The sequence below is a fragment of the Vulpes lagopus genome, chromosome 2, assembly GCF_018345385.1.
Source record: "Vulpes lagopus strain Blue_001 chromosome 2, ASM1834538v1, whole genome shotgun sequence".
Taxonomy (NCBI): domain Eukaryota; kingdom Metazoa; phylum Chordata; class Mammalia; order Carnivora; family Canidae; genus Vulpes; species Vulpes lagopus.
Genome location: NC_054825.1, coordinates 45830041 through 45857050, shown reverse-complemented (window position 1 = coordinate 45857050; position 27010 = coordinate 45830041). Strand labels below are relative to the sequence as shown.

The 27010-nt window shown below is 45.9% G+C and overlaps 1 protein-coding gene and 1 long non-coding RNA gene across 2 annotated transcripts; both read right to left on the bottom strand.

Moving 5' to 3' along the window:
- Positions 1–67: 67 nt before the first annotated feature.
- On the bottom strand, positions 68–26859 carry HEXA (hexosaminidase subunit alpha). The gene is made up of 14 exons (XM_041743921.1): positions 26564–26859; positions 10344–10436; positions 9357–9422; positions 7437–7483; positions 6819–6929; positions 5826–5927; positions 5228–5360; positions 4431–4611; positions 3365–3451; positions 3027–3099; positions 2133–2316; positions 1829–1919; positions 1301–1405; positions 68–302 (listed from the first exon to the last, which is right to left on the bottom strand). Exons 1-14 carry the CDS (start codon positions 26814–26816, stop codon positions 239–241), a joined length of 1590 nt encoding a protein of 529 aa, XP_041599855.1. The 5' UTR covers positions 26817–26859; the 3' UTR covers positions 68–238.
- Positions 10450–17517, bottom strand: LOC121484534. Its single transcript, XR_005986061.1, has 3 exons — positions 16742–17517; positions 15921–16011; positions 10450–11093 (listed from the first exon to the last, which is right to left on the bottom strand). It is a non-coding gene; the product is annotated as an uncharacterized LOC121484534 (long non-coding RNA).
- Positions 26860–27010: the final 151 nt, after the last annotated feature.

Genomic DNA, 27010 nt, shown 5'->3' with positions numbered 1-27010 from the left:
CAGGTAGCTCCCTACCCCAGGGCCATTCACATTTCTCTCACACAGGTAATCCATGTTCATATGGAAATATGCCACATCACTCTTTATTGGATGCTAGTGCCAACAATGGCCCCCTTCTCTCCATGGACAGGGGCACGTGAGCAAGGGGCTCCATCCCCCGGGCGGGATGCAGTGGAAGCCTGGCCCCATTACTGCTCTCCCAGGGCCAGCACTCTCCTCAGTGCCTGGGGCTGCTTGCTCAGGTTTGTTCAAACTCCTGTTCACAGTAGCCTACATTGAGGGGCTGGGCCTGGACACCTCGCCTGCAAGAGGACATGAAGAAACAGGGCAAGATGAGCCACTCAGATGGGGTCAGTCCAAGGCCCCAGCAACACCTCTGTCACAACCAACAGTCTCCTTTTCTCCTATTTCGGTAGATCTCTAACTGCGGCTGTACACCAGAAGGACTCAGGGACTCTCATTTCCAGAGAGTCTTACTTGGCCTGGGGTCACATGTTGGCAAGAACAGGCGCCCCAGGTGATTCCGACACAGGGATGTCCAGGAATTTTGGGAAACACCTCTCTATTTCTACCCTGCCAGTCACTGTACCTGAGTCCCAAACAATGCAGTACTGTTAGAAAAGATCTCATGTCTAAGGGGTACCTAGTGCTCCAGGCCCAGAGCCCCCCTTTAATGGCTCAAATGCTATAAATGCAGCAGCAGTGGCAGACCAATGAGCTGTCCTGTTCACGCACAGGGCGTGGACATGAAATCCAGTCATTATTCATATGTGCAACGTGCTAAGAGGTGGTAAGGGACTAGCTCAAAGTTGCCCAGTGAATTGCACACACTTGAAGCCTAGACCTTGCCATGCTGGCTCTCAGCTCTGCACTAGGCTGAGTCCTCCAGGTTCTCAACACTTAGTCAATGAATAAATTAGGGAAATGGACCATCTTACGCAGGCCCAACCCCAACAGTGGCACAGGCGTCATGAGAGGCCATAAACGCATGATGGCTAAGGGCACAGACTTTGAAGTTGGCTTGGACCGAATTCTGGTTCTGAGTGATTTGGGGCTTTACTTAACTTCTCGGGACCTCAGATGCCTATCTCTAAAGTGAGGCTAAACTACCTACCTTCCAGAGTTGTGTTCAAGACTCAATGAAATAATGCCTATAAAGGGCTCAGCACAGTGCTTGCCACAAAGTCAGCCTCTGTAAGCATCAGCTTTTATTGGTATTTTTTTTCCAGTCAGTATGCCCCCAACTGGCTCCCCCTACTGCGGGAAGGCCCCCCGCCCCCCCAACAGCCTGCCTGCTTACCTTAGTAGCTCACAGCGGAATTCTGTCAAACGTTTAAAGGCAGAGTCCAGGTTAGTCACCAACTTGTTGCTCCACAGCCTCTCAGCCACAGCCCCTGCTCTGGGCCTAAGAGGGAAAGATCACGCACCAGATCGGCTTCTGTATTCCCTGCAAGGGTGTTGGACACCCACAGGCTGCCGCCTCTTATTTAGGCACCCTGGATTCCGGGCCAAGGTTATTCACAGCGACAACCTGGCTGGGGGGCAGGGGAGGGGGCTCCTAGGGATTTCTAGGGCTCCGCTCCAACTTCATTAAGATGTGGGTCGTGATCACACTTTCCTCCTCTCCTAAAGATATGGAACCAGAGTAAGTTGTAAAGGCATCATGAACTGTTACTGACTAGCAACAGGTATTCTCAAAATGTACAGCTCCTTCTTTCTCAGGCCTGGAAGGAGGGTACTTGTCTGGGGGTGATTGGACAGGAGTGAGTCTACAGGGGAGAACCCACATCCATAAACACAACCACCCACATCTTCAGGAAACCCTTACCAGAGTCTGGGGGCCAGATTTGTGCTGTCCACATACTCTCCCCACATACAGGCCTCTCCACCAATCACTAGAGCCTTCTGCTGAGGACTTCCTGAGAGAAAACAAAAAACAATAGGCTGCTGGGGCGGGAGGGGGTCGGGAGGGTGCAACCCTAGGGTTTCCCTTCAACTACCTTCCCAATGTAGCCCTCTCTTCAGATAGGTCGTCTCAGCTAACCTGAAAGGTCTAGCCCAGACCCTCTGTCTCCTGCACTGTGCACCAGCCCAGCCTCCTTTGGTCAGCAAGGAGAGCTCCCTGCTTTCACCTTTAAATTCCAGGGGCTCCACCATGTAGATTTCACTCCAGTCCGGGCCATAAGTTATGTGATTCAGGTACCAGGGGGCAGAGAGCAGGGCGCGGAAGCCAGCTTTGGTGATCAGCTCCATCTCCTTCGCATAGTGTACTGGCATCTCTTCTCGCCATACCTGAATGATTGTATCCGGCCGAACCTGTCACAAGATAATGGCACATAGCTGAGGGTATTTCTGGCCCTCATGCTTATGCAAACTAACCAGGCCAAGTGGTACGTGCCCGCTCTGCTCTCATGCAGCAAGTATTTCTCTGTGACTCCTAACCATTGAGCTCCTAGCCCGGTGCAGAGGCCAAGGATTCTGTAGGCCCTAGGAGTCCTCCCCGCTGCTTCCACCCCCAGTCCTTCTGCAGCCATAATGGGACAGTAATACCGGATGTGAGCTAAGGGAGACAAGCAGTGGGGCCTAGCAGACTCATCAAGAACTAACACACCCAAGAATCTCCAGATGTTTCTGAGGATGAGACAAAGTTCCTGCAGAGCTCCTGTATCTGGCAAGAGGCTGGGACCTAAGTGATCAGCAATGAAGGGAAGCAGCCCTGTTCCCAGATCTGGAAGACCTTAGTCTATGACTCAGAAAGGAAAACCTAACCCAGCATGCCAGGCTCAGGAATCCTAAGTAGCCTCAGTTTGTGGTGAGGGAAGATGGACAGATGTTCTGACACTCACACCCAGGGCTCATACCTCTGCGACCTTTCTGGGGGGAAAGGAGAGATAGCCCCTCAGTGCTCTGAACATTAAAGCCTAATCCAAAGCCAGGAAGGATCGATCTGTGCAGAGGCAGGGAAGGGCTGAGAGACTAGAGGGAGGTACTACAGGTGGCTCCTTCTCTCTCTGCCCCTGGCTCACCTTTACATTATTATCAAACACTTCCTGCCACACCACATAGCCCTTGTCATAGGCAGAGACGATGTTCAGCAGCCTAGAGAGTAAAGAAAGGGTCTGCTCAGCTCAAATAGGTTCTAGGATGTTGGTGCCAGTGCTCCAGGGGTTGAGGCTAAGAGCCCACTCCTGACTGAGCAGTGTCTTCCCTAGTTGGGAACTGACTACTTCACAACTGCAAAGATAGGGCAAAGTATCCCTTCAAGGGCCCAGAAAGTAGTCAAGCAGGGCCTGGCCCTGGTATGGAAAGTGAGGACCCAAGACATAACACCAAGAAACCCTGCCCACCCTCCTTCCTTCCTCACGTCTGGATGTAGTAGGACTCCAGCTGCTTAAAGTCACTGCCAAAGCCTTTTTCCTTCATAAAGTTCTGGATATCTGGGTTGGACTTCCTAAATCCCAAGAGAAAATGAAGATTAATTATTTCAACATCCCCAAAGCCCAAAGCTTGGGGATTAGTCACCTGGCTTCCCACAACTTCTTTTTTCACTTGAGAAACCAATCAACTTTGGATCTCAGAGGCCCCAAATATGCAGGTGTGGCCGACCAAAGCTATGTGAAGGGGGCTACTGACACAGGCTAAGAAAGGAGGAGTTTGGATCCCAAGAGCTTTAAATATAAACTCTCAACAAGAACATATATTAACCTGCCTGGTCTATGGCATGTGGCTCTGTGGTCGTGGGTTTGAGGCTCTGGCACCGGATTCTGGTTTCCCTGTTTAACTCTCTACTCAGGCATATTCTGCTTTTTTCCCCCTTACCATTTATTCTTTATTCCACAAGTCTTGCTGTTACCTGCTGCAGCTCCTTCCCCCAAGAACGTTTACATTTCACTCACATTTCCTCCTGGAATGTTTTCCCCCTCCCTCCACTTCTCAAAAAGCCAATTTCCCCAGATCCAGCTCTATGGCCCACTTCTCAGAGAAGCCCATCAACCTCCTTTGAGCTAAGTAGATCTGATGGTTTGGACCTTACAGTTTAATACTGACTAGACACTTTCATATAGTAGTCTCAAATTCATCTGTGTTTTGACTCTTTAACCAGACTATTTCAGAAAGGCGAGGATTATTTTTCTCTATCTTGGACTTTCCCAAGACAATTCTCTGCTCAGACCTGGTTCTTCCGTAAGTATATCGAGGATATGAAAGGAGGAAGGGACAGTTTCACATTTACAGCCTTGCCAAAATCAGGTGGGGCCCCTATGTAGGTCGACAGAGGAATAGCCCAAGACCTGAGCCGTCTGGACTGAGACAGACTGTTCAGAGAGGTTAGCCCCTGAGGAGCACCTGAGATAGGTAGCCTCTTAGGCGCTAACCTCTATGCTGAGTGAGCAGCTCATCAGGCAGGGATGAGAAGATCAAAGGGATCATACCAGCAGGTGAAATCAACCTCATCTCCTCCAAGGTGAAGATAAAAATCTGGAAAGACAGAGCTGACCTCCAAGAAAAATGAGCTCATGAATTCATAGGTACTGTTGAGAATGGGATTCACTGGTCCAAAGGTGCCAGAAGGATGAGACCCAGAGTAGCAAGGAGTCAATAATCCAGGGACACCTAAGCCGACAGAGAACCCCACATAAGCGTCACAAATACATAGACCCCCAAGCAGTCATACACTTACGGACATTAAGGTGTACAATGTAAGATAATCGTGTTCATAAACATTACATGCACGTAGGGAGGGACCACCAGGCACGCACAGACACTGGTGATCATGAGTCTTTTTTAGTCACAGTCAAAGAAATAAAAATATATCCTCCATCATAATCAGAGGTTGGGTTACAGCCAGACAGCTATCACATACTCTGGCCCTGACACACTGCTTCCAGCAGGGGTCACCCTTGTTCCCTAAGGGGGCTCTCATACCACCTTTGGGTGGGAAGGAGACTGCCCAATTCAGCCAAATTGGCAAGATCTTTCTTCCACTCTAGGGCACAACGTGCAAGAGCATCACAAGGACATCTGAGAAAAATCTGCCCATAGTTTAATAGTAAACAGTGGCCTCTTTTGTCCAAAGTAGGTTCTGGTTATCTAAATTCCCAGGTGGAAGATGATGATGGGAAACATTCTTCCAGGGACCAGGGCAGGGGCATAGCACATCCAAGAGTCCAATGCCCTGAAGCCCACCTAGGGGGATCAGTAGATTCTTTCAATCCGACATTATTCTTACCTGGTCCCCAGGACAGAGTGTGGCCAGGAGTGTCAAACTCTGCCAACACACGGATACCCCGAAGCCGTGCATATTCAATCACCATCTTTACATCCTGTGCTGTGTAGATATGGGTGGCAGGATTGTAGGATCCCTGAAAGGCACAAGACACCCTTAACAATATCAATTCTTGAAGGCTAGCAGAATAGAAGATACTAAAAATGCATCCAGGACTCCCTGCACCTCAGAAAGTCTACCCACAGCTCTTTGGTATCAGGGACCATCTCCTAGGATCTTTTAATTTCCCACAAGCTAGCACATCTATTGCTTTATCTGAGCATCATAATGCCAATGAGACAATAAGGCAGGCACACAGCAGGATATAAACAAACAAAAAGAAAATGAGACCAGGAGAGATTATCTTTCACAGAGAAAATTAATGGCAAAGTTCGGACACTCAAACTTAGGTCTCCTGGTTCCAAATCCAGGGCCCTTCCCCTAAGTCAGCGTGTTCCTGAATCTGGCTGGTTAGGATGAGAGCCAGTGTCCTTGCCAGCAGGGCCAGAGCCAGGCTCAGACATCAATCCATAAACTTGCTCTTGGAGAAATTGAGACATACCTTTCTGGTGAGCTCTGGAAAAGTGTAGCTGTCATATGGGAAGGAAGAGTCATCAACCAGATGCCAGTGGAACACATTGAATTTATTGTATGCCATGGCGTCCTGTAGATCAGAGCACACACTGTGAACTCATCACAGCTTCTCCAGTTTCAGCCTCAAACTTGGGAAGGTAGGCAGAGTGGCAGGCAGCTCCACATACCCCGATAGGCTCAATCTACCCCCAGCTTCCTGATAAATGTTTATAGGGTCTATCTATCAAATCTTACCATCAGGGAATGTCTTGCCATAGAGGGAAGACCTAGCATATTTCTCCTCCCAGGGCACATCCAAAGATGTCTGACAGAAGCATTACTTCCCTTTTTTGAGATGTGTTTTAGCCACATTGAGAGGACAGCTGAAACTATGTGGTACCCTGGTCTTCCCAAAGCACCACAATACCTCAAAGACTAATATTTCTTCCCGCCATTTGTTCTGAGTTGCCTAACATTTATCCAAACTGTGAAGTCTATTGTTGAATTTAGTAGCCCCATAACCCACAAATCTCAGAGGCCAGGACTGATGAATGTGTCCACTCCTTTGATTCCACCAGAGGAGCAAAGGTAGACACGAGCTGGATCGCAACTGTAAGATAAGACTGGCCACCAAACTCAAGAAAGATAGGAACATCCTGAGCTATGGCTTTTGAACATCTGTTTCCTATGACCTTGTCCTTAACTAAGCACAAATAAGCTCGGCTTGATCAAAGAAGCCAATTCCTCAAACCACCTTCTGCATTCCTGAAGATGACAAGGACGCTGGTCCAGAGTAGCCAGTGAGGTAGCTTTAAATCATTCCTTTTTTTTCTTACAGTGGATCATCTTTTCCATTTTCTCTAGGAGCTCGTAAAGTTACACATATTCCCTCTGTAACTCTTTAGGAATGTGGCAATGGGTCTACCCCTTACCGCATCACCCCAGAACACTAAGGGCAAAGATGGCCTTAAGGCCCGGGTACCAGAGTGTCCATGATGGTAGTCAGTGGCAGGTAATGGCGAGACGTATCCAACAACAACCCCCGGTGGGAGAAGCGGGGGAAATCTTCAATCTCGGTCTTGTTGATAAGGAACTGTGCAGACCAAACATTAAACATGTCAGGATTCAATGGGAACTCACCATGGAGGGTGGAGGGGGATGAGGAAAAGTCTCCTGATCCTTCAAAAGGCAATCTATGACTGTTTTACAGAGCAACTATCTCCCCAAATGCCCCACATCTCAATGACCACAAGCAGGCACTGTCAGAGGGCAAGAGTCCCATGCTAGCTAGATATAGCTGTCCCATACACCACTCAGCCTACAATTTCTGGATTTTCACTGTTAATCTGTTTTCTTTAAAGCAGTGTGTGGTCTCAAGATCATTACTAAATAATGACTCAGAGGAACTAAATTACAGTGATTCCAAACAGGCCAAATCTACCAAACCAGTTTCCACCCATGTCTTCTTCTAATTCTTACTGGGGCCATTTTGAACCACCAGGAATCTGTCTAAGGCAAAGTAAATTATTCCTAGGACTCTCAACACTGGGAGCAAATCCCAGAGATTTAAAAGGAACCCTTTTTGAGGGCCTCCACTTACCATGCCCTCCGGAGATCTCCAAACAAGTTGGCTAAAAGTCTCCAGACCTATGGGGAAGTAGAGAGGCACGGTAAAGGCTTAGGGAGGTGGGAAAAGAGATGCACCCATTTGGCAGGTTCCCAATGTGGCAGAGGAGAATGCTTGGGCACACAGTAAAAGTGGATATAGTATGGGCTTGATGAGTCTCCACACTGATGCAAAGGGGATACTAGGAAGCCAGTATTTATTTTTACTCTCTTTTATTTTGGGAGGTGGCAGTGTAAGGGGTTTTAGTGCCTCTTGTAGGAACACACTAACCTTCAAAATCCACATACTTCTTATCCATATTCCCTAAGCCTTGAACTCACAAGATCATTGAGAGAGGCCAAAATGTCTGCTTGTGAGTACAGATGCAGGGACAAGCCAGCTCACATGGGTTAAGGCTTTCCATGATTAATACTGATCAGGAGCTGAGGGAGCTGAGAAAAAGAGATCCTCAACCTACTACCCCTGCTATTATCCCAGACTGAATTATGGAAAAGTGATCGTAAGCTTAAGTTTCCAAGGAGCCTGGGTCCACAGCAGGATCCAGAAGACAAAGAATCATCCACCTTTCTTCTTGAGACCTTGAGAAGGGAACCAGCTATAGGGAGCTGAGGATAGCCAGCAGCAACTGGCCCAGAAGGACTGCCCTAGTCCACTGGACACAAACCCCTACTGGATTCTGGCAAGGCCTGAGTGCAGGCATCCTGAGTCCAGAGCATTATATGTTCCCAACAGCTGGAGTCCCTCTTCTGAAAACCCATTAGAAGGATTTCCAGAGTCCCCAGATTTCATAATGAAAGAATTTGAGATCTTTTTCAGCATCTGCTTCGAGGTCGACTATTCCTATACTGCTTTGGCTTCTTTCTTCTCTGATTCTGACATCCAGAATTCTGGAGTCCTCAGATTTCCCCCAGCCCCAACCTAATCATAGCACCTGTACAAAAAGTGTAAGAGAGCAGAGAGGGGAGTCAGTCCCCTGTTCTCCAAAATACAAGAGAGGAGAAGAGGACAGGTAAGGCGACAAAGAGGAACCCAAACAAGGTTTGAAATCCTGTGAGAATTTCCCTCCTCATTCAACAGTAGGGGTTTTGCAAAAGTAGTAGAGGTATTTGACTAAGTCTTTATCTAATGATCAAATACCTTTTCAGTAAACCAAGAGGAAGGGTACAGGCCCATCACGTGTTAGCCAGTTAAGTGCTAATTTTCTCATGAAATACTATAGTTCTATACATCTTATTATTTACTTCCTTTTTTTTCTTTGACATTTATCTATTTCTTGTGATATAATTTTTCTTTTTAAAGAACCTCTCCGCGCAGCCCCGGTGGTGCAGCGGTTCGGCGCCGCCTGCAGCCTGGGGTGCGATCCTGGAGACCCGGGATCGAGTCCCACATCAGGCTCCCTGCATGGAGCCTGCTTCTCCCTCTGCCTCTCTCTCTCTGCGTCTATGAATAAATAAATAAAATCTTAAAAAAAAAAAAAAAAAAAAAAAGAACCTCTCCAATTATGTGTGTTAAATGAGAGCTGAACAGGCAGTGTTTGTGGCAGAGTCCCAAGCAGCCTGTTCCCTGCTGGCACCCTCAGCATCAGCCTGCAGGGTCTCTCCCTGCTTCCCCAGAGCACCTGCCCAGGCGAGCTGCTGCTGCCACTGCATGTGCTGACACCTGTCAACTTTGAAGGGTAGGTGTAAGGAGAATACTCCCTTTAGGGACATGGGAAAACACTCCAATTGGTCTCCATAAAGAAAGCTTCCTCAAGTGGCGGTATGTGCTGGGCCCCCCCCCCCCCCCGTCTTGTTCTCCCAACCCACCAGCACTGACCTTCCCACTTCATATCTTTCCCGCCACCAACACCACCACCACCACCCCCTCCCCCGCCAGGATCAGTCCCCATGTTACCTCGGAGAGCTCCCCAGACAGTCTCAGACAGGAGGAAACAATGATCATCATTTATGGTCAGAGTGTCTGAAATGACAGAAATGACCCCACTGGTTAAAGACTTCTACTCTCAGATTACATATCACATGTGCTGTGTAAATCCTTAAATCAAAAAACAATAGCAAGATCAAATTCTTTTTTTTCCTTTCAAAGAGAAGACATCCCCAGAGCAGAGCAGCTGAAGGTCAGCTAGGTCTTGGGCCAGAGTGGGAGGGTGGTCACCCAGAGACTCTGCAGGCCCTAGAAGACAATGCCGGATGAGGGTCAGGCTAGAACAGAAAAGCATCACTTGCCTTGTGGTTGTCTCCCCCTCCAGAAACATGAGTTCCTGCCAGCCTGTAGCTGAAAGTATGAGGGGGATAGGGATGCTTGGAGGATGTGTCCAGGTTACGACGTTCCCAAAGCCTTTGTAATCCCCCTCCTTTCCCTTTGTCTCTAGGCTTCATTTGCTACTTTATCCAAGAATGTGAGGAAGAAGCCAAGACTGTTCAAGCCATAATGTTCACTTTGGAGACTGAGAAGTTCCCAAATGCTGCTGCTCCGGGAGGACAGCACACAGCACAGGGCTAATGACTTGGCTTCATTTCAGTCATATCCAAAAATATTATGACCAAACATTTCTTCTCTCCCCAGAGTGGGGTCTCTCAAAGAAAATAAGCCAAGTGTACAAATTCGTACAATGGCAATGGAACTATATATGTAGTCCAGAAGGCAGATGTCCTGTGGGACTCAGTGAAAAGCCACTGTGACGTTCCACAGCCAACCTTAAGACACTGGTTAGAGTGCATGACAAATTCACCTTCTATGGCTCTCAGCCTTTGGTGACCCTGGGTTTCCACGTCATGGAGGGCTCTAGGCCTAGCATGAGGAAACTTAGGCCAGGCCAAGCAGAGTTACAGCTCCAGACAACCACTTGCTCTCTACAACAGGAAACAGGGTGATACTTACAATTTTCCAGTGACTCCAAAGAAGGAAGCTGGTTACATCCTGGAGTGACCACAAGGACAACCAATGAATTCTTTACCGGTGCATGCAGTTTTCCTGAAAGGACAGGGTAATCTCAGTGTGGCTGACCTGCCATCAGAAGGAACAGGCAAAACCAAAGTCCTACAGGAAGGTCCCTAGCTCTAGTCCCTTACGGCTCAAATGTGTGTGGGAAGAGGCAAGGGAGAAGAGGGCATTTACCCTCTTGTCGCAGGCACTCCCCCATCACCTGTTCAATTGTTTCTCATTTCAGTTGTGCTCCCCTCTCTCCCCAGTAACCTGCCCTGACCCAAGTACCAAAGGTCTGGCAGCAGCTCCTTGTAACCAGGGTTCTATATTTCTAGTTTGGTACAGTAAGCACGATTCCAATACCTGGACAACTGCTTCTAAACTAGAGGCAGCTTGAGAGCATTTCTACTCAAATTGTGGTCTGCAGATTAATTCCTGACCTGACTTGCAATCTGTAATACCAGGTGAAAGAAAGGAAAGGCACTGATAGATAGGAAGCTTATATGATACCAGAATATAAATCAATTATGTCAGAATAAATGCATTATTTAGTTCTAACATTTTTTCATAACACATTTTTTGATAAAGGGACAGTTTTACATTCCGGTGTGTGTACTGCTCCTCTCACTGCAGACGGTCACTTGGAGTAGCACTTTTCTTCAGGGCTCCAGGTGAAAGGTTTCCGATTTTGTAAAAGCCCAGGAGCTGATACAAACAGATGACAGGAGGATCTCCTCAGCAAAGGAGGCCTGAGATCATCTAGCTGCTGTCCCCGCAAAGGTACATGGTCACTCTCCCATCCTGCTTCCTTCCCTCTTCCCAAATGGCTTCTCTGTCTGAGGCAGCCTTCTGCCCAACAGCGGAAAGCCACCCAGTGGGCCAACATCTAGCACAGTTCCACAGATGCACCCTATGCCAGCACCCCTCCCAAATCCAAAACAGCCAAAGCCAAAATACTAATGCACTGTCCCTTCCCATCCTCCTAATGGTTCTTCTTTGTGACCTTCATGGTGGTTCTGATTGTACAGCTCCAAGCCTGAACCTCACCGAGGTTGCACTTTCTATTCTTTTTTGGAGCTATATGCATCTATACTGGCTCCACAACAACCATGACTTCCTATGGAACCACAGAGTTAGGGATAGGATAGCCTGGGAAAAGGCAGGGAGAGTGAATTCAGAACCAAACTGGATCCCAAATGTTATCCAATCTCTAGGCAGAAATAACCCAAGAGCCTTGAGCCATTTCAATGAAGCCTGCTCAACCCTCCGAACACTATGCCACATGGTCTCATGTCAGCTCTTGGGCTTGCCAAGAAGCAAGCCAGTAAGGCGCCCTTTGCTACCATAAGAACAAAATGTATCCTTTCCCTTTCCTGTCAATACTCTGTATCCACACTAATACCTACCTAAATCCTGTAGGGAAAAGGGAATTTTGAGTCTACTCTGGGCCAGACCAACTCACAACTCCATTCTAAACCCTGAAAACTCATCTCCAGCAACAGAGAAGAGCCAGACTGTCAGGACAGAGACTACTCTCAAAGCAGAATCTATAGGGCCCTCCCAAGCTCTCCAAGCAGAGAGGCCATCTCTACAAATCCCCAAGACTGAGGAAGACTTCACAGAGAGGAAGGAGCGAATAAAACTGTAAAAGAATATTCCCCCTTAAACTATGCCCTCATTCCTCGCCTCCTCGCCCCTACTCCAATCCCCCATATCACAGAGCCCCAATATCAATGTGTGGAGAGTTCATTTGCATATCTACCCAGGTGGCCATCCAAAAAAGGGCAACATCCTGAGCTTGAGCGTTAATTCCCTGGACCTCAGCCTACCAAACTGAGGAGAAACCACAACTATCCACGTGCAACTGCCACAGTCACTGTCCAAATGACACTTAGGGGCAGCACCAACAGCAGGTTTATCTGAACTATTGCCTGGAGCTTAAGAAAACTATAACTTTTGTTGTTGTTGGTAGTGTATTTTTATTTTTCTAAAACACACTCTCATTCCATCCAGGTTGTAGACTCCTTACAAGATCTGATGAAAATGAAAATGAAAATACTTTTTTCCCCTAGAATAATGGCCCTAACTAAAGGCTCATCCCTCCACCCCCTGCCTCTAATCTTAGGTGAAGAATCCCTGTCCTAAGTACTCTCAGGGACTTATTTGGGTTTAGGCTGATAAAGGAGGTACAGAATCATGGCTGCTATTTCAACAAGCCATGAGGGGGAAGTTCAAGGGGAGGCAGCAATGTGAGAACTGGCAAAACAGGAGGGACACTGGGTCATTTAAAAGGATGTAAATAGTATATCACCACTGCGGTTTTCCGTATCCAAGTTGCTACCCTGAAGCAAGCAGGAAATAGGCAGGGGACAGGCCGGCTTCCTCCCCATGCACCCACATGCTCTGCACTGGGAAGAATGGAGGTGTGTAGGAAGCATGGCATGGCACAGTCACAGTGAGCCCAGCTGGCACAACAGGAAAGTCTGATGCCTCAGGTGCTCAGGAAAAAAACATGGCAAACAGAGCACTGAGTTGGGAAATCAGGAAAGGCTGGTTCCAGTTCTGTGGCTGCTAAGCTGAGCACGTCTCGGGGCTCCTATTTTTCTCCTCTGCAAGTAATGGCAAGGCAGGGCCACATCCTGGCTACTCCTCCAAAGGGATGACACCTTGTGACTCCACGCACAGATAGTGTGCTTCAGGGTCCCGTGCCACGGCCATCACCTCCTATCTCCACAGCCCTGTCGTCCTCCTGCTTTCATGCAGACCTGCTCTCTTCCTCTAGTTCACCGTAAAAGTTTGCATCTTCTAAACTTAAAAAGGAGGAAAATTTCACACAGTACAGGAGTGTTTACAATGAAAACATTAGTTACCTTTGGCACCCCTCCCCTTTTAGCATAATTTAGCCTATGCCTCACAGACAGGCCAGCTCTGGATGTGGAACTCCTGAGACCCTTTTTCTACCAGTCCCACTGTTGGAACTTTCTCCAGATGCCAGTGCTATGACCCTTCCATCACTCTTCTTCTTCTTCTTTTTTTTTTTTTTTTTTAAGATTTATTTGTATTTATTTATGATAGACATGGAGGGGGGGCAGAGACACAGGCAGAGGGAGAAGCAGGCTACATGCCGGGAGCCCAACATGGGACTTGATCCCGCAACTCCAGGATCAGGCCCTGGGCCAAAGGCAGGCGTGAAACTGCTGAGCCACCCAGGGATCCCCTCCATCACTCTTCTGTTCTCAGTTCTCTCCCACCTTCACTTGCTTCCCTGCTGGCCTATGTGTGCATATCCCTCACCTCAAACACAATCTAGCCAGTACTCTCAGCAACCTGTCCTTTTCTTCTGCTCATCCAGTGGGCAAAACCTTCAACCCTGGATCAATCTAACATCTACCTTTTGTGCACTGACCCTGGCTACTGCAACCTACTGGAGGGAAGACAGAAAGTCATATAATGGCAGGATTTGGCTGCTGTACAATCATGGTCTCTCATTTTGGCTGGGCCCTTGATGTTGCCCTGAAAATCCCCCATTTCCACCACTGCCTTCTTCTACCCTCTGCGACAGCTATTTTAATTTTGAGCCACTTTCTTCAAGTCTGTAACTTGATCACCCCCCCACCTTTACTCTAAGTAGACAATCAGAAGAGAACTCCCATCCATCTTTACTTCTCCTCTCCTCCCTGACAAAACATTTGCAACACATGCCTAATCTTTATCTTCGTCTCCTATCCTGGTGGAAGGGGTTTCGTTTCACCTGTCCTCTGGATCTCTCCTTAGGCTCCTCTTCGATAAATAATTTCCCTTTTCCCCCAAATCTTCAAATTATTTCTTTCTACTGATTCTTTCCCATCAGCATTCAAATATTTCCAAGTCTTCTTGGTTGCACCTCCATGTCATCTCCAACAGATTCTTCCTCTTGCTTCTGGTCCCAAAGGAACCCTAGAGGACATGCAGCCTAAGCAGTTAGGTGCTGAACTTCAAAGCCAGGCAGATCTGGGTTCAAACCTTGGTTCCAACACTTTCTAGCTGTGGGACCCTGGGCAAGTTATTTTCCCTCTGTGCTGCAGTTTCCTCATCAAAAAAAAAGGGGATTGTGATTAGTCCCTACCTTACTGGGCTGTTGGGAAGATTAAATGAGTCTGTACAGGTAAAGGGCTTCGTCAGTGCCTGGCACACAAGTGCTCATGGAGTTGGCCATCCCAGTCCTCTCTTGGTAGCTACTGCTGACACCCTATCTACTCCTTAGCCCTCTATAACAACATGGCTTCCTTTTCCACCACTCCTCTGCAAATGCCTTCACCAAGGTCCTGTGGTTCTATAAATTCAAGGGACCCTTTTCAATTCATTCTTCATTCATTCATTAAACAGTTATTTACTGAGTGCTTACTATGTGCCAGGATGTTCTAGGTGCTGGGGACACATCAATGATCAAAACAGACAAAAATCCCTGCTGTGACAGAGGTAATATTCTGGTGGCCATGCACTTCTTCTGGGACCTCAGCAGCATCAGACATCCCTGATGTTCCTGAAACTAAACTCCCTTAGCTTAGGGGGCATGGCTCTCTCTTGGTTTTCCTTCAAACTCTCCGAATATGCTTCCTTGTTCTCCCTTTTCTTCACCAGCCCCTACATGCAAGTATTCCCCAAGGTTTCCAGGCTTCCCCTTTTCTCTTCACTTATACTCTCCTTGGATAATGTCACCTACCCCATAGTAGGTTGATGATTCTCAAATCTACCTTTCCACACCAACTCTTCTTCTGAGACTTTAGGCTCATAGGCCTACACTCAAATGGCTTAAAAGTCCTTCAAATCTTAAATACTAAGTTGAACTAACTCTTCATTCCTCTTGCTGGCTGATCTTCTCTCTCAGTTTGGTAACTGTACCATGTATTGATTTATCTAAACCAGAAACCTCCTCCTTCTTCCATCTTTCTGAGTAGATTAAAAACTCATGCACCCATAATATTTATCGATGGTCTACTCTGTGTCAAGCACTGTGCTAAGCACTGAGAGTACCAAACTAAAAAAGAAACAGCCAAGTTAGGTCTCATAATTACAAAAGCCTTATTATCTCAACATCATTACCATCTTCCCACCTCCACTGAGTCAAGGTCTTAATTCAGCCTCTTGTAAATTCTCACCTGAAGGACTAAAAATCTCCCAGTTGTTCTCCCTGCCTTCACATATACCCCATTTCAATCTACCATCCTCTGTGATCTTTGAATATGAAGGTCTTTTCTCTGCTCCTGTGCAGGAATTCTCACGGTAACACGATGAACTCTACAGAATTTTGAGAGTGCCACACTTTCTCCATACTTTCCTTTGCACATTTTGCTTCCCTCCAAGTGAAGCAAACTTCACATTGCCTCCACATCTCAATTATGAAACAGCTCATTCTTCCTTTTATAAATCTTTTCTGTCATTCTCCCCCACCCTTTCCTAAGAGATCTTCCTATGAGATCGTGAAGCAACGTATACATACATTTTTTGTAACACTTATCTTAATATATGCTGTTTATTTGTCTATCTCCTCACCGAGGCTGTAAGTTCCTCAACAGCAGGGGCCAATCTCAGGGCCTTTGTATTTCCAGTGCCTGACACACGGTAGTCATTCAATAAATGTTTGCTGAAAAAATGAATGATGCTAGAATTAAAAAATGCACATTTAATGCTATGTATGCATAATGATTGTGCTACATGATAATTAGGCATAAAGGGCAAGTAGTTAATGGAGAGTTTACTTTTATACCCCTAAACCTAGGATTTGTGAAGTCCTGGGATTAGGGTGGAGAATGGTAAGAAGACACCCAGGCATAGAGGAAGTGTCTCTTCAGACACTGCTATGAAGACTCTTGGCTTCATTAATCCAAAGATTTGGATCTTTCAACTACTCTGGAAGGAAGAGATCATTCCTGCATCAGGGTACCCAGAAACTGTATCTTTATTTCAGTGCACAATAGCATCTTCTTGCACACAACCTGCTCCTCCCTGAACCAAAATATTTCCATCTTATCAATGTGTTTTTAATTCGCAGAACTTTAGCAGCATGGAGAAAACATTCATTTCAGGTATAGAATGGCATTTGGTTTGGCTTCTGGGGTGCACACTAGGAAAGTCAAGGTGCCAGCCTAGGCACCTTCCTGCTCCTTCAGGTGTACCCTGCCCCTTTCTGTCCTGGTGTTCTCCTAGGTTGGTGCCGTTTTGCTTCTCCGTGCCCACATTGTTCCCTGCCCCGTCCCACCTTTATATCTTCACATCCAGGCTCTCTCTCCCCACAGTCAGTCCAATGAAAGTCCTAGAAATCATTCATTTACCACTGATTTCTTTATTCCAACCAGGATATACTGAGCACTTACTGTACATCTGGAACTGTGCTAGGCGCTGGGGCAGTTCAAAATAAAAAGCCCTGGTCCCTGCCCTTGAGGAGCTCACAGTCTAGTAGGAGAGACAAATACAAACAACAATTACAAAGCAGTGTGATAAGGGCTAGGATGGATATTATAGCTACCTCCAGAAAGAAAGGGATGCTTCCTAGGAGAGGACTTCTGAGCAGAACCTTCAACCCTGAGATGGTGTTTGCCAGGCTACCAACAAGGGAAAAGGTACTCGAAGCCTGGGAAGCAACTGATGCAAAAGTACACTGTGGTGGCTAGGCAAAGAGGTGAGGCCGCCCCTGGCAAACTTCTTATTCCGGCAAAGTAGGAGTCTGAGAACCCAAATGCCCCTGAGCCTGGAGCTCTTCTACAGTGCTGCTGAATTCACTGTTCGAGAACCACTCAGTCCTCATGAGTCCCAAGATTTTTCACCCTCTAGAGACTATTAATACCCACTCAGAATGCAATTGATCCAGCTCATAAACGAATGTTCTCTTGCCTATCTTCTTTGTAAATGTTCTGGTTAAAGGTTTTTTTCCCCCTCTACTTTTAAAGCTTCAACTTGTTCTCTTCCTCTCTCTCCCCACCCTCAAGAGAGCACCTCCCTATAATTCTGGATCCCCAAAAATGACTCAGGGTAACATTTTTGCAAAGTCTTCCAATTTTTTTCCTAAATACACAGATTATTATTTTTTTATTTAAAAAAAATGTTTTAAATTTATTTATGATAGTCACAGAGACAGAGACAGAGAGAGAGAGAGAGAGAGAGAGGCAGAGACATAGGCAGAGGGAGAAGCAGGCCCCATGCACCGGGAGCCTGACGTGGGATTCGATCGCGGGTCTCCAGGATCATGCCCTGGGCTAAAGGCAGGCGCTAAACCGCTGTGCCACCCAGGGATCCCTACACAGATTATTTTTAAAACAAAAATGCGATCCTAATACATAATAGTTTGTAACTTTTTCCCACTTACCAAATGATTTGCAGACCTTTTAATGTCAATATATACAGATCTACATCTTTACTTATAAATGCTGAATAAAATTCCATTTTTGAAATGTACTTTAAAAAGTGGGAAGTCCTAACTTCTCTCCTCTTTATGGACATTATAGAATGCTTCTAAGCTTTAATATTATAAACAATGCTTCAATAAACATTCACAGCAGCATGGAGAAAACATTTGTTGGAGAGATTTCTATAGGAAAATTCCTAGAGGTAAGCTAAAGATAGGAAAATTTTTGGTTTTGACACTGCCAATTCACTCTTCCAAATTACTGTACTGATTTATATCTGAACATACATGGGCCCATCCCTCCACATCCTTCCCAAACTAGACTGTCTCAATTCTTTTTCATCTGTGGCAGCCTGATAAAGAAATATACCATTTTTTAAATCTGTATTTTAAGTATAATGACTGAATTGAGAATCACTTTGCATTTACTAGTTATATATATGTAATATATAAACACACACATATATATGTGTGTATATATATATGTGTGTGTGTTTTGTTTGTATATTTTTTTAAGAGAGAGAGAGAGGGGATCCCTGGGTGGCGCAGCGGTTTGGCGCCTGCCTTTGGCCCGGGGCGCGATCCTGGAGACCCGGGATCGAATCCCACATCGGGCTCCCGGTGCATGGAGCCTGCTTCTCCCTCTGCCTATGTCTCTGCCTCTCTCTCTCTCTCTCTGTGACTATCATAAATAAATAAAAAATTAAAAAAAAAAAAAAAAAAAAAAAAAAGAGAGAGAGAGAAAGGGAGTGAGCAGGGTGGAGAGAGGTAGAGGGAGAGGGAAATCTTAAGCAGACTCAAAGCCCAGTACAGAGGCCAAACACTGGACTCAATCTCATGACCAAAATCAAGAATCAGATGCTTGGGATCCCTGGGTGGCGCAGCGGTTTAGCGCCTGCCTTTGGCCCAGGGCGCGATCCTGGAGACCCGGGATCGAGTCCCACGTCGGGCTCCCGGTGCATGGAGCCTGCTTCTCCCTCTGCCTGTGTCTCTGCCTCTCTCTCTCTCTCTGTGACTATCATAAATAAATAAAAATTAAAAAAAAAAAAAAAGAATCAGATGCTTAACCAACTAAGTCACCCAGGTGCCCCTTTACTGGTCATAGACTTTGCACTTTTAAAAGTTTTTATTTTTATGGATTTACAGAGCTCTTTTTAGATTTTAATGTGTCTTTTAAGATTGCAAATATTCCATTTTGTCCTTATTTTTTTTTTAACCTTATGGTTTTCTTGCTTTGACTTTTATGTAGTCAAATTTGTTCATCTTTTCCTTTATGGTTTCTTTTGTCTGCTTGCTTAGAAAAGCCTCCTCTGCTTCTAAGACCATATGAACAGTTTCCTGTACTTCTTCTTCTTTTTTTTTTTTTTTTTTATTTATGATAGTCACAGAGAGAGAGAGAGAGAGGCAGAGACACAGGCAGAGGGGAGAAGCAGGCTCCATGCACTGGGAGCCCGATGTGGGATTCGATCCCGGGTCTCCAGGATCGCGCCCTGGGCCAAAGGCAGGCGCCAAACCGCTGCGCCACCCAGGGATCCCAGTTTCCTGTACTTCTAACAGTTTAATGGCATGCTCTTTATCTTTAGATCTTTAACTACCTGGAATTTATTTTTGTGTTTGATATGAGATACAGATTTAAGTTTTTCCCCAAATGGATAACCAATCATCCCTTTATATTTATTGACTAAACAGCTTTTCACTTTTGATTAGAAATGTTTCCTTTACCATATATTAAATTCTTCCATGTATATGAACTCCTTGCTTGTCTCTGGAGCTTATTTTCGCGGCTATCTTATAGTCAGGAGGATCTATCATGTCATACTGCAATCATCTTTTGTCATGCTGCCCAATATATAGACACTTCTGTTCATTTCTGTTCTGGAACCACACTCTCATTCCTATAAATGTTGTTTCTTCTCCTTCACCAAGCCACCTGGTCTACAACATCACCCATGCCCAAATGCTTTTTGGAATCCAGTTATTGAACTACCAACATCTTCAGTCTCTTCTATTTCCTCCTTAACCGACACCTGGCTGTCCCTAGGAATACTATTTTCCCTACAACTTGCTCTGAGAGGCAGCTTCTTCTCAGTTGCTTCCAGGACAACTATCCTCTACCATCAAGTGAACAAAACACCTCTCTTCTGCGGCTTATGACATTCAGTTGTAAAATCTCAAACCTTTCCTTGTTACTAACACTCTGCAACAACTGGTCACCTCTTTATTTACCCAAGACTTTGGATCCTGGTCCCCAGTCTTCCTCTCCATTCCAAGGCTGGCTTTCATCCTAGGTGATTTCAACATTCAAGAGGAAGAACTAACCCACATTCTAGCTTAGCAGTTATCCAACAATACCTTATCACCCTCCCGTGGTCACCTTTTAGACCTTCCTGTCCTCTAGAGGTATTCCAACTCATTCTCTCAAGCTTCTGTACCATACAACTAACCTACTGAACCATCCTAGATCTGTGTACTTCATACACAGTGACACCGAGTTTCTTAAATATATGACATGAAGGCTTCTTTCCTGAAGGTTTTTTTCACATGCAGTTCTTTCTATTCGTAGTACTACCTGCATCTCCACCAATTCCTACTTTCTTTTTTTTTTTTTTAATATATTTATGATAGTCACAGAGAGAGAGAGAGAGGCAGAGACACAGGCGGAGGGAGAAGCAGGCTCCATGCACCGGGAGCCTGACGTGGGATTCGATCCCGGGTCTCCAGGATCGCGCCCTGGGCCAAAGGCAGGCGCCAAACCGCTGCGCCACCCAGGGATCCCCCTACTTTCAAATATGATTGGACAGCTCTTTACGGAAGCCTTCACAAAATGTGCCATCTCCACCCCAAAACACCTTTGTGGGTCAGGTGTTCCCAGAGTACCTTGTACTTATCAGCAAAAATGACTTTACTGATACTTTACTGGATGTCTGTATTCCCACTTCCAGAGACTATAAATTATTTAAGGACAAGGACAGTTCAGTCAATATTCTTGGACAAATGTTATTGACAAATTATAGTTGCTTAATAAATACTACTTGTACTAATGGATGGAAAGAAGGAAGCTGACCAGAAATACTACTGGAATTTGATAATGATGGGTCCAGGATCAAAACTTTCATAACTTGACTGCTAATGATTAAGCAATGAGATGTTAGAAGTTACTATCTGAGGTAATTAACACTGTAGTATGATCAGGGCTTACTCCTAGCAAAGGCCAGTAGTTTTCCAAATCACTAATCTGTATAATGTTTAGTGAAAATATTTAAGAGCAGTAGATTGCCCCAAGATTGCACACTGAAATGAGCAAATCTTTGTAGACAAAGAGACCTGACCGGAAATTCTGCTCTACCACTAGCTGTGAAACTCTGCACATGTTACTTAGCTTCTGTGAGCCTCAGTTCTGAAAGATGGGGTAACACCAACCTCATACAGCTATAATAAAGACTAAAGGGTGTAATATACAGCAAATGCCAGACACTCAATAAATGCTAGTTTCCTTCCACCTTCTACTTTTTCTTAAAAAGTCAGTTTTGCCACTTGGCTGGAGAAGCCCAGAGTGCCTTGTGAAATAACCACACCATAAGAACAGTTTCTCTGAGGGCTTTTCATGAGCTTCTGCAGGAGCCTGAAGGCTCCACTACTGTTTGATGGCACCCTGTATGGCAAACAGGCTGAGACTCCAATATACAAAAAGGACATAAGCTTGGTACTCTGAATCTGCCTCAAACTAGGACTATGGCTCTAGTTCAAAGACCAAAGCCACTAATGTGGGATCTTAGTACTAGTTACTAGCAGGGCAAGGTCAAATAGGACAATAGTTAAACTGTTCACCTAGGACACAGTGTACCTGGTAAGCCATCTCCCTTGCTCTCAAAGCTTTACAAAAGAAGAGGAGGCTGCTTACTGATACCCAAGGTGATAAGCACCCAAACTTCCTGCATCCAAGCATACACTTCCAAAGGAAAGAACTCTACATCATACCCAAGTCCAATCACCTTCAAGAAGTGGACATAACAATAGCACATTATATTTGCTAGAGATCAGCTGAGAGCAAGGTTAAGGAAGCTTTGGCAATAACAAAAGCAAAGGAAACAAAAGAGAGAAGTTGATACAGTAATGGGTCTTACTCATTATAGCCAGGAATTGAGAAGAAAAGCAAATCCATTTCTCTATTACGATGGATTATATCTCCATAAACCTTGAAGCAGATCCCAGAAAAGCTGTCACACATTAAACTCTATCCTCTACAGATCCAACCTCCTCTCCTAAGCTGACCTCCTAGTCAGTGGCTCCACAAAGGCGGGAGAGAACTCCTAATCCAACTGGCTAACTCTCCTGTTGATGCACATTGTCTCTCTTATTATTTCCAGGGCCAGCAGGGGAAATTTAGGAAGATGCAGAAATATAAAAGTAACCTCTTTAATTTCTAAAAGTGTTGGTTGGGCAGTAAAACTCCTTTCCTTCTGTGTAATGGCAGGAAAGGGATTGAAGTTTATGCCTTTATCTTGCTAAGAAATCGACAATGTGCTCCAGCAAAAAAACTGTGTAACTGTAAGAAAAAAAATAGTTCACCATTGCTATCGAAAACAAAAGTACCAACTGGCCAAAAAACAAACAAACAAACAAAAAACCTGCAATGCCTTGCTTCACTCTTCTATTTGAAGATGAGGAAGTGAGGTGGAAGGAGATGGGAGGAACAGTAGCTCTGGGGCTCAGACTTAATTTTGTTGTTTTATTTTAAAATCATCAAATTCTTCCTTCTACTGTACCTTCCTTCAAAGATTGTAAAGATATAGTCATCACTATCTCCCTGTTAACTTCAGAAATGTTTGAAATGGAGGCAGATTAAAAAAAGCAGCAGCAGCTACTTGGAAATTAGGCAATTTACATGAAGGCACATTGTTAAGTGATTCTCTGGCCGACTCCAGAGTAAATCTTGTTCCAGACCCTGAGTCCTCCACGGTACAGGTTTTCAAGCAGAGTATCCAAGGCAGAGGTAGCAATGATAGTTCAAGGAAGTAAGACTTGAATTTTTCATAAACCAGGCCCAAGGTACCCACATACACCCTCATCAACCTGACCTTCTTGGGCTCAGTACTATCCTGGGCTATTGGGAAAGTGTTATGATTTAACAAGAAAGAAAAAACAAGGCTGTGGGAATAGAGCCTGGTTGAGGATTGGAGGCTAAGCTAGGCCTTGGGATTCAAAATGGAGCACAATTATCCTGGCCTTCACTAAAAACTATGCTCCTGCTACCTGTCTCCTTCCAAATTCTTGTATTTCTCCTCCTTACGTATGTTCTCCACATATCCCTTCACAAGAAAAGTAACCCTACTACAAAACATTCTCCCTGTATGGTTTTCTTCCTGTTTGCTTTCAAATAATAAATTTAGTGGCAATCAAGTCTTCTCTGGAATAACTTGTCCTTGTCACAAAAAAGGTTAAAGATACATAATCACTATGCAATTAAGAGTGGAGCATGAATCACCATTGTTCCTTCTTCCCAGCCCAGGTGCCCAACTTTTATCTGTTTCCCTCCTTCATTCCCTAGGTGCATTCCCAAGGCATCTCCAATTTTGTAATGAGATAAGAGGCATTTGAGCTGGGACTACTGCATAGTGTGATCCTCCTTTCTCTGGAATCCACATAACATCCCAAATTTGAAATTGAAAAGGCAATCATTTCTAAATGAAACCTGCAAATCATCTCCTTTTTTGATAATCTTAGACAAAAATCATAAGACTTTTTACTTTTATATGAAGTAGTCCTTTTAAGTTAATATATCCAACAAATAATTAAATATCTCTTATGTTCCAGGCATTGTAATAGAAGGAATAGCCAAAGGAGGTATTTTAGGAGATTTAGATTGTAATGAACTATGTCACTTATCAGTCACTTGATTCACACCTGAGGATGAGCAAATCAAATATTGATAAGGGCTGCAGAAGGATCCAGATACTCATAATAATCTTCCTTCTATTCTAAAATAAAAGGAGTTATTCTATTTAGGGACAATGGCATCCTAAGTAACTCATAGGGAAATGTGTGTGAATATCACAACTGGACGCAAACTTTATAAAAGCCATTAAACACTATGGCTTCAATCAACTAGTTTCAGAAGAGCAAAGAAGAATTCAGTCAAATGACATAATCGGATTTAGCCACTTTACTTGAAAAATATAGGCTTTATCAACTCCATCAGGTACCCAGAAAAGTATCTGGGGCAACATCAGATCAGATCTTTGATTCATAAACAAGATATGGCTCAATAATCAAAACAGAATTAGGTTCACTGAAGTATCTAGAGCTTAAACTAATTCCATTTAACAGGTTTAACAACATGCAACACACACCCTCCGGTTGGCAGAAACACCTCTCAACGACATAGACAGGTAGCAAATACTCAACACCTCCATTGACCATTCAGCAAATGGTGGTAGACCACAGCTAATCCTTGAAGGTGAATTCAGAATCAAATCAAACCTCAATAACAGATTTGTTTTTCAAGGAAGTATAGATTCCACTGAATTCTAGGTTCAGATCAAAACCAGAAGTTGTGCTATATTAAGAAGGACACTGGCCCAGAACCTATGGAGGAGATGCAAAGCTGTTTAAAGCTTAAGATTTAAATTGCACATGTTTTCTTTACTAAAATCAGCCCCACGGAGAAATACAGTCTGGTTTGGGCTGTGCAGGCATTGCTTTTCCCTCCAAAGATTCATCCTCGTTTTTGCAGAAAATATTACAGTTCATCTGAAAGCCTTCCAGGAAACGAATGTTCCAAAGGGAAGGCTCCATGGAAGAACAGAGGAGGAAATTATTTCTGTGTCTTTGGTTATGTTGATCCAAACCAGTTTTCGTTCTCTTAATGAAGAAGAACCCTCAAATACAGCAAATTGATTCACAGTAAGATAACAAATTGAAATAAACATCTTATTTAGTTTTCTTTTTTTATGTCTCTAAATCTTTCATTAGGGAATTTACAGGACACCATTGCCACATATCCATCCGTTTCTATTTCCTTCATTAAACTGTAGACCTATAGCAACGGAGGTAACAGCTTGATTTAGAAGTATAGGAATTATCCTAATTTATACAATAGTAGCAAACGTTCTAATTATCTTTTGAGCATTTTATAACACATTGTGTCCTTTTGCTTCCTATTTCTTTAATTGGGCTGCAAAGCTTAAGCCTACTTTTTTTTTTTTTTTTAAAGATTTTTAGAGAGGGAAATAGAGAGAGAGAAAGCACAAACGCGAGGAGTAGGGAGAGGGGGAGAGAGAAGCTCAAGCAGACTTGGCGCTGAGCAAGGTGGTGATCTCACCACCCTGAGATCACCACCTGGGCTGAAACCAAGAGTCAGACGCTTAGCTAACTGCACCACCTATGCTCCCTGAGTCTACTTTTGAGCAAACTTTTCTTGTAAGCTCCAGAGTGCCCAGTACTGGAATAGGTATATACCAATTAGATGACAGATTTTTTTTTTCCACCTGCAAGTCAAGCCCTAACTGTTCTATACCAAAATAAATACATTCTGAGTGCCAATCTTGTCTAAGGCATTACTTGTCATTAAAGATTCGGAGAAATCGGTGATCTGCCCCACACGCAATAGCAGGCCTTTCATCCTCCCCAGCCTGATCCACCTTGCTGATCCAGAACTACCTGATCCAGAACTACCCTGATGCTGAGACTCCCTTTCTTTCCCTAAATTATCTATCACTCCCTAAGTACCATCTGTTTAATGAAATGCCGTTAAGTCTATAAATCAAATGAGAACATTTGTGAGAGTAATTTAATCACGCTTCAAACATAGTACAAGATGATTGTTACCATATGGCCCAATCATGAGCGTGGCTTCTCCCGCTATGTACCTGTACACCATAACCGGAGAACCAGATTCCAAAATAGCGTGAAGAAAATCCTAAATTTTGAGCCCAGAAAGCAGAATGTCATTCCTTTGTGTTGCTGACTCTACTTACCAATTTGCCGTGAAACAACCCTCAAACACAATTTTCAGCAACGGCCTTAAAGCAAACTGCCCGCCCCTGTCTTAGAGGAAACCGACACCCAAAGCACTCCTGGCTTCCTTCAACGCCGCACCCCCGCGCCCCTCCCCGACCTCTTTCTTCCCTACTCCCCCACCCTCATCACATACACCCTAAGGCACCCTGAGCTCAAGCGTGGCCTTGCTTCTCCCTGGAATACTCTCCTTGTTCAGTCCTGGCCAATTACACCCCCCCCCCCCCCATGAAGCGCCTGCTCCAGAATCCATTCTCCTACGGCAGCCTTCTCGGATTTCTCTCTCAGTTTTAAGCATTTACTGGACACGCCACGTGTCAGACACGCTTGTGTAACTCTGCGTGGGTCACGTCACTTGTAATGTCTCGTCTTGCCAGTGTTCGCTGTCCGCCCTGGTGTCCTCTAGCCGCCCCGGGTCGCAGCCTCACCGGGGCCCTGCGACACCTGCGCACGGGCAGGGGGATCCCCTTCGAGGTCTCCCGGCACGGAATTCGCCGCAATTGGACATCCTGGTTGAACTACGGTCCCGCAGCAGGGATTCTTGGCGGCACAGCGCCCGGGGACAGGATTCCGGGGAAATCCTGGCTCCAGCAGGCGGCTCCGAGCGGCGGAGCACGGAGCTGGGGACTAAACGCCGGGGAGGCCGCGACGGCAGCTGCAGACAGGGGAAGACCGGGGGCCGGGGGATGGGCCGCGGGGGTGGGGGGCCGAAGCCCAAGGAAGGGCGTCGCGGGAGGCTCGGGCGGGCTCCCTCGGAGCCGGGGCAGGTCCGACTCACTTGTGGGCTCAGGAGGGTACCAAGCGCGGGAGCTGAAGAGCAGGTCGCGGTAGCGCTGGAAAGCCTCGTCCAGGACCGAGCAGCCCGGCTGCGCGGCCGAACTGCTGTGGTACCGGAACTGGAAGTCGTGCGGGAAGATGGCGTAGTGCGCCTCGGAGGTCTCGATGTACTGCGGCCAGGGCCACAGGGCCGCCGCCCGGCCGGCGAGCGCTGCCGCCAGCAGCAGCGGAAGCCAGAGCCCCGAGGCCGCCATGGGCCGCCGCTCTCCCCGCTCCGGCCGGCCGGGCACGTGAGCCCCCGGTCAGCTGACCGGCGCCCGCGTGACTACCGGCGCGGCACGTGACCGCCGAGGCCACGCCCCTGCGGCCGCCACGCGGGAGGCCACGCCCCCGGGGCGGCCGCGGGGAGGGCGGGGAGGACGAGGAGGATGGGGAGTGCTCCGCGGGC

Bases quoted from the DNA above. Each gene is read 5' to 3' on its own strand.
- HEXA (XM_041743921.1), bottom strand. From the start codon at position 26,816: ATGGCGGCCTCGGGGCTCTGGCTTCCGCTGCTGCTGGCGGCAGCGCTC. The intron at 4,612-5,227 runs GTAAGAATAATG...CTGTCGGCTTAG, and splicing joins CACTCTGTCCTGGGGACCAG to GTGTCCCTGGATTATTGACT. The intron at 3,452-4,430 runs GTATGATCCCTT...CTTGGGATTTAG, and splicing joins GAGGTTGATTTCACCTGCTG to GAAGTCCAACCCAGATATCC.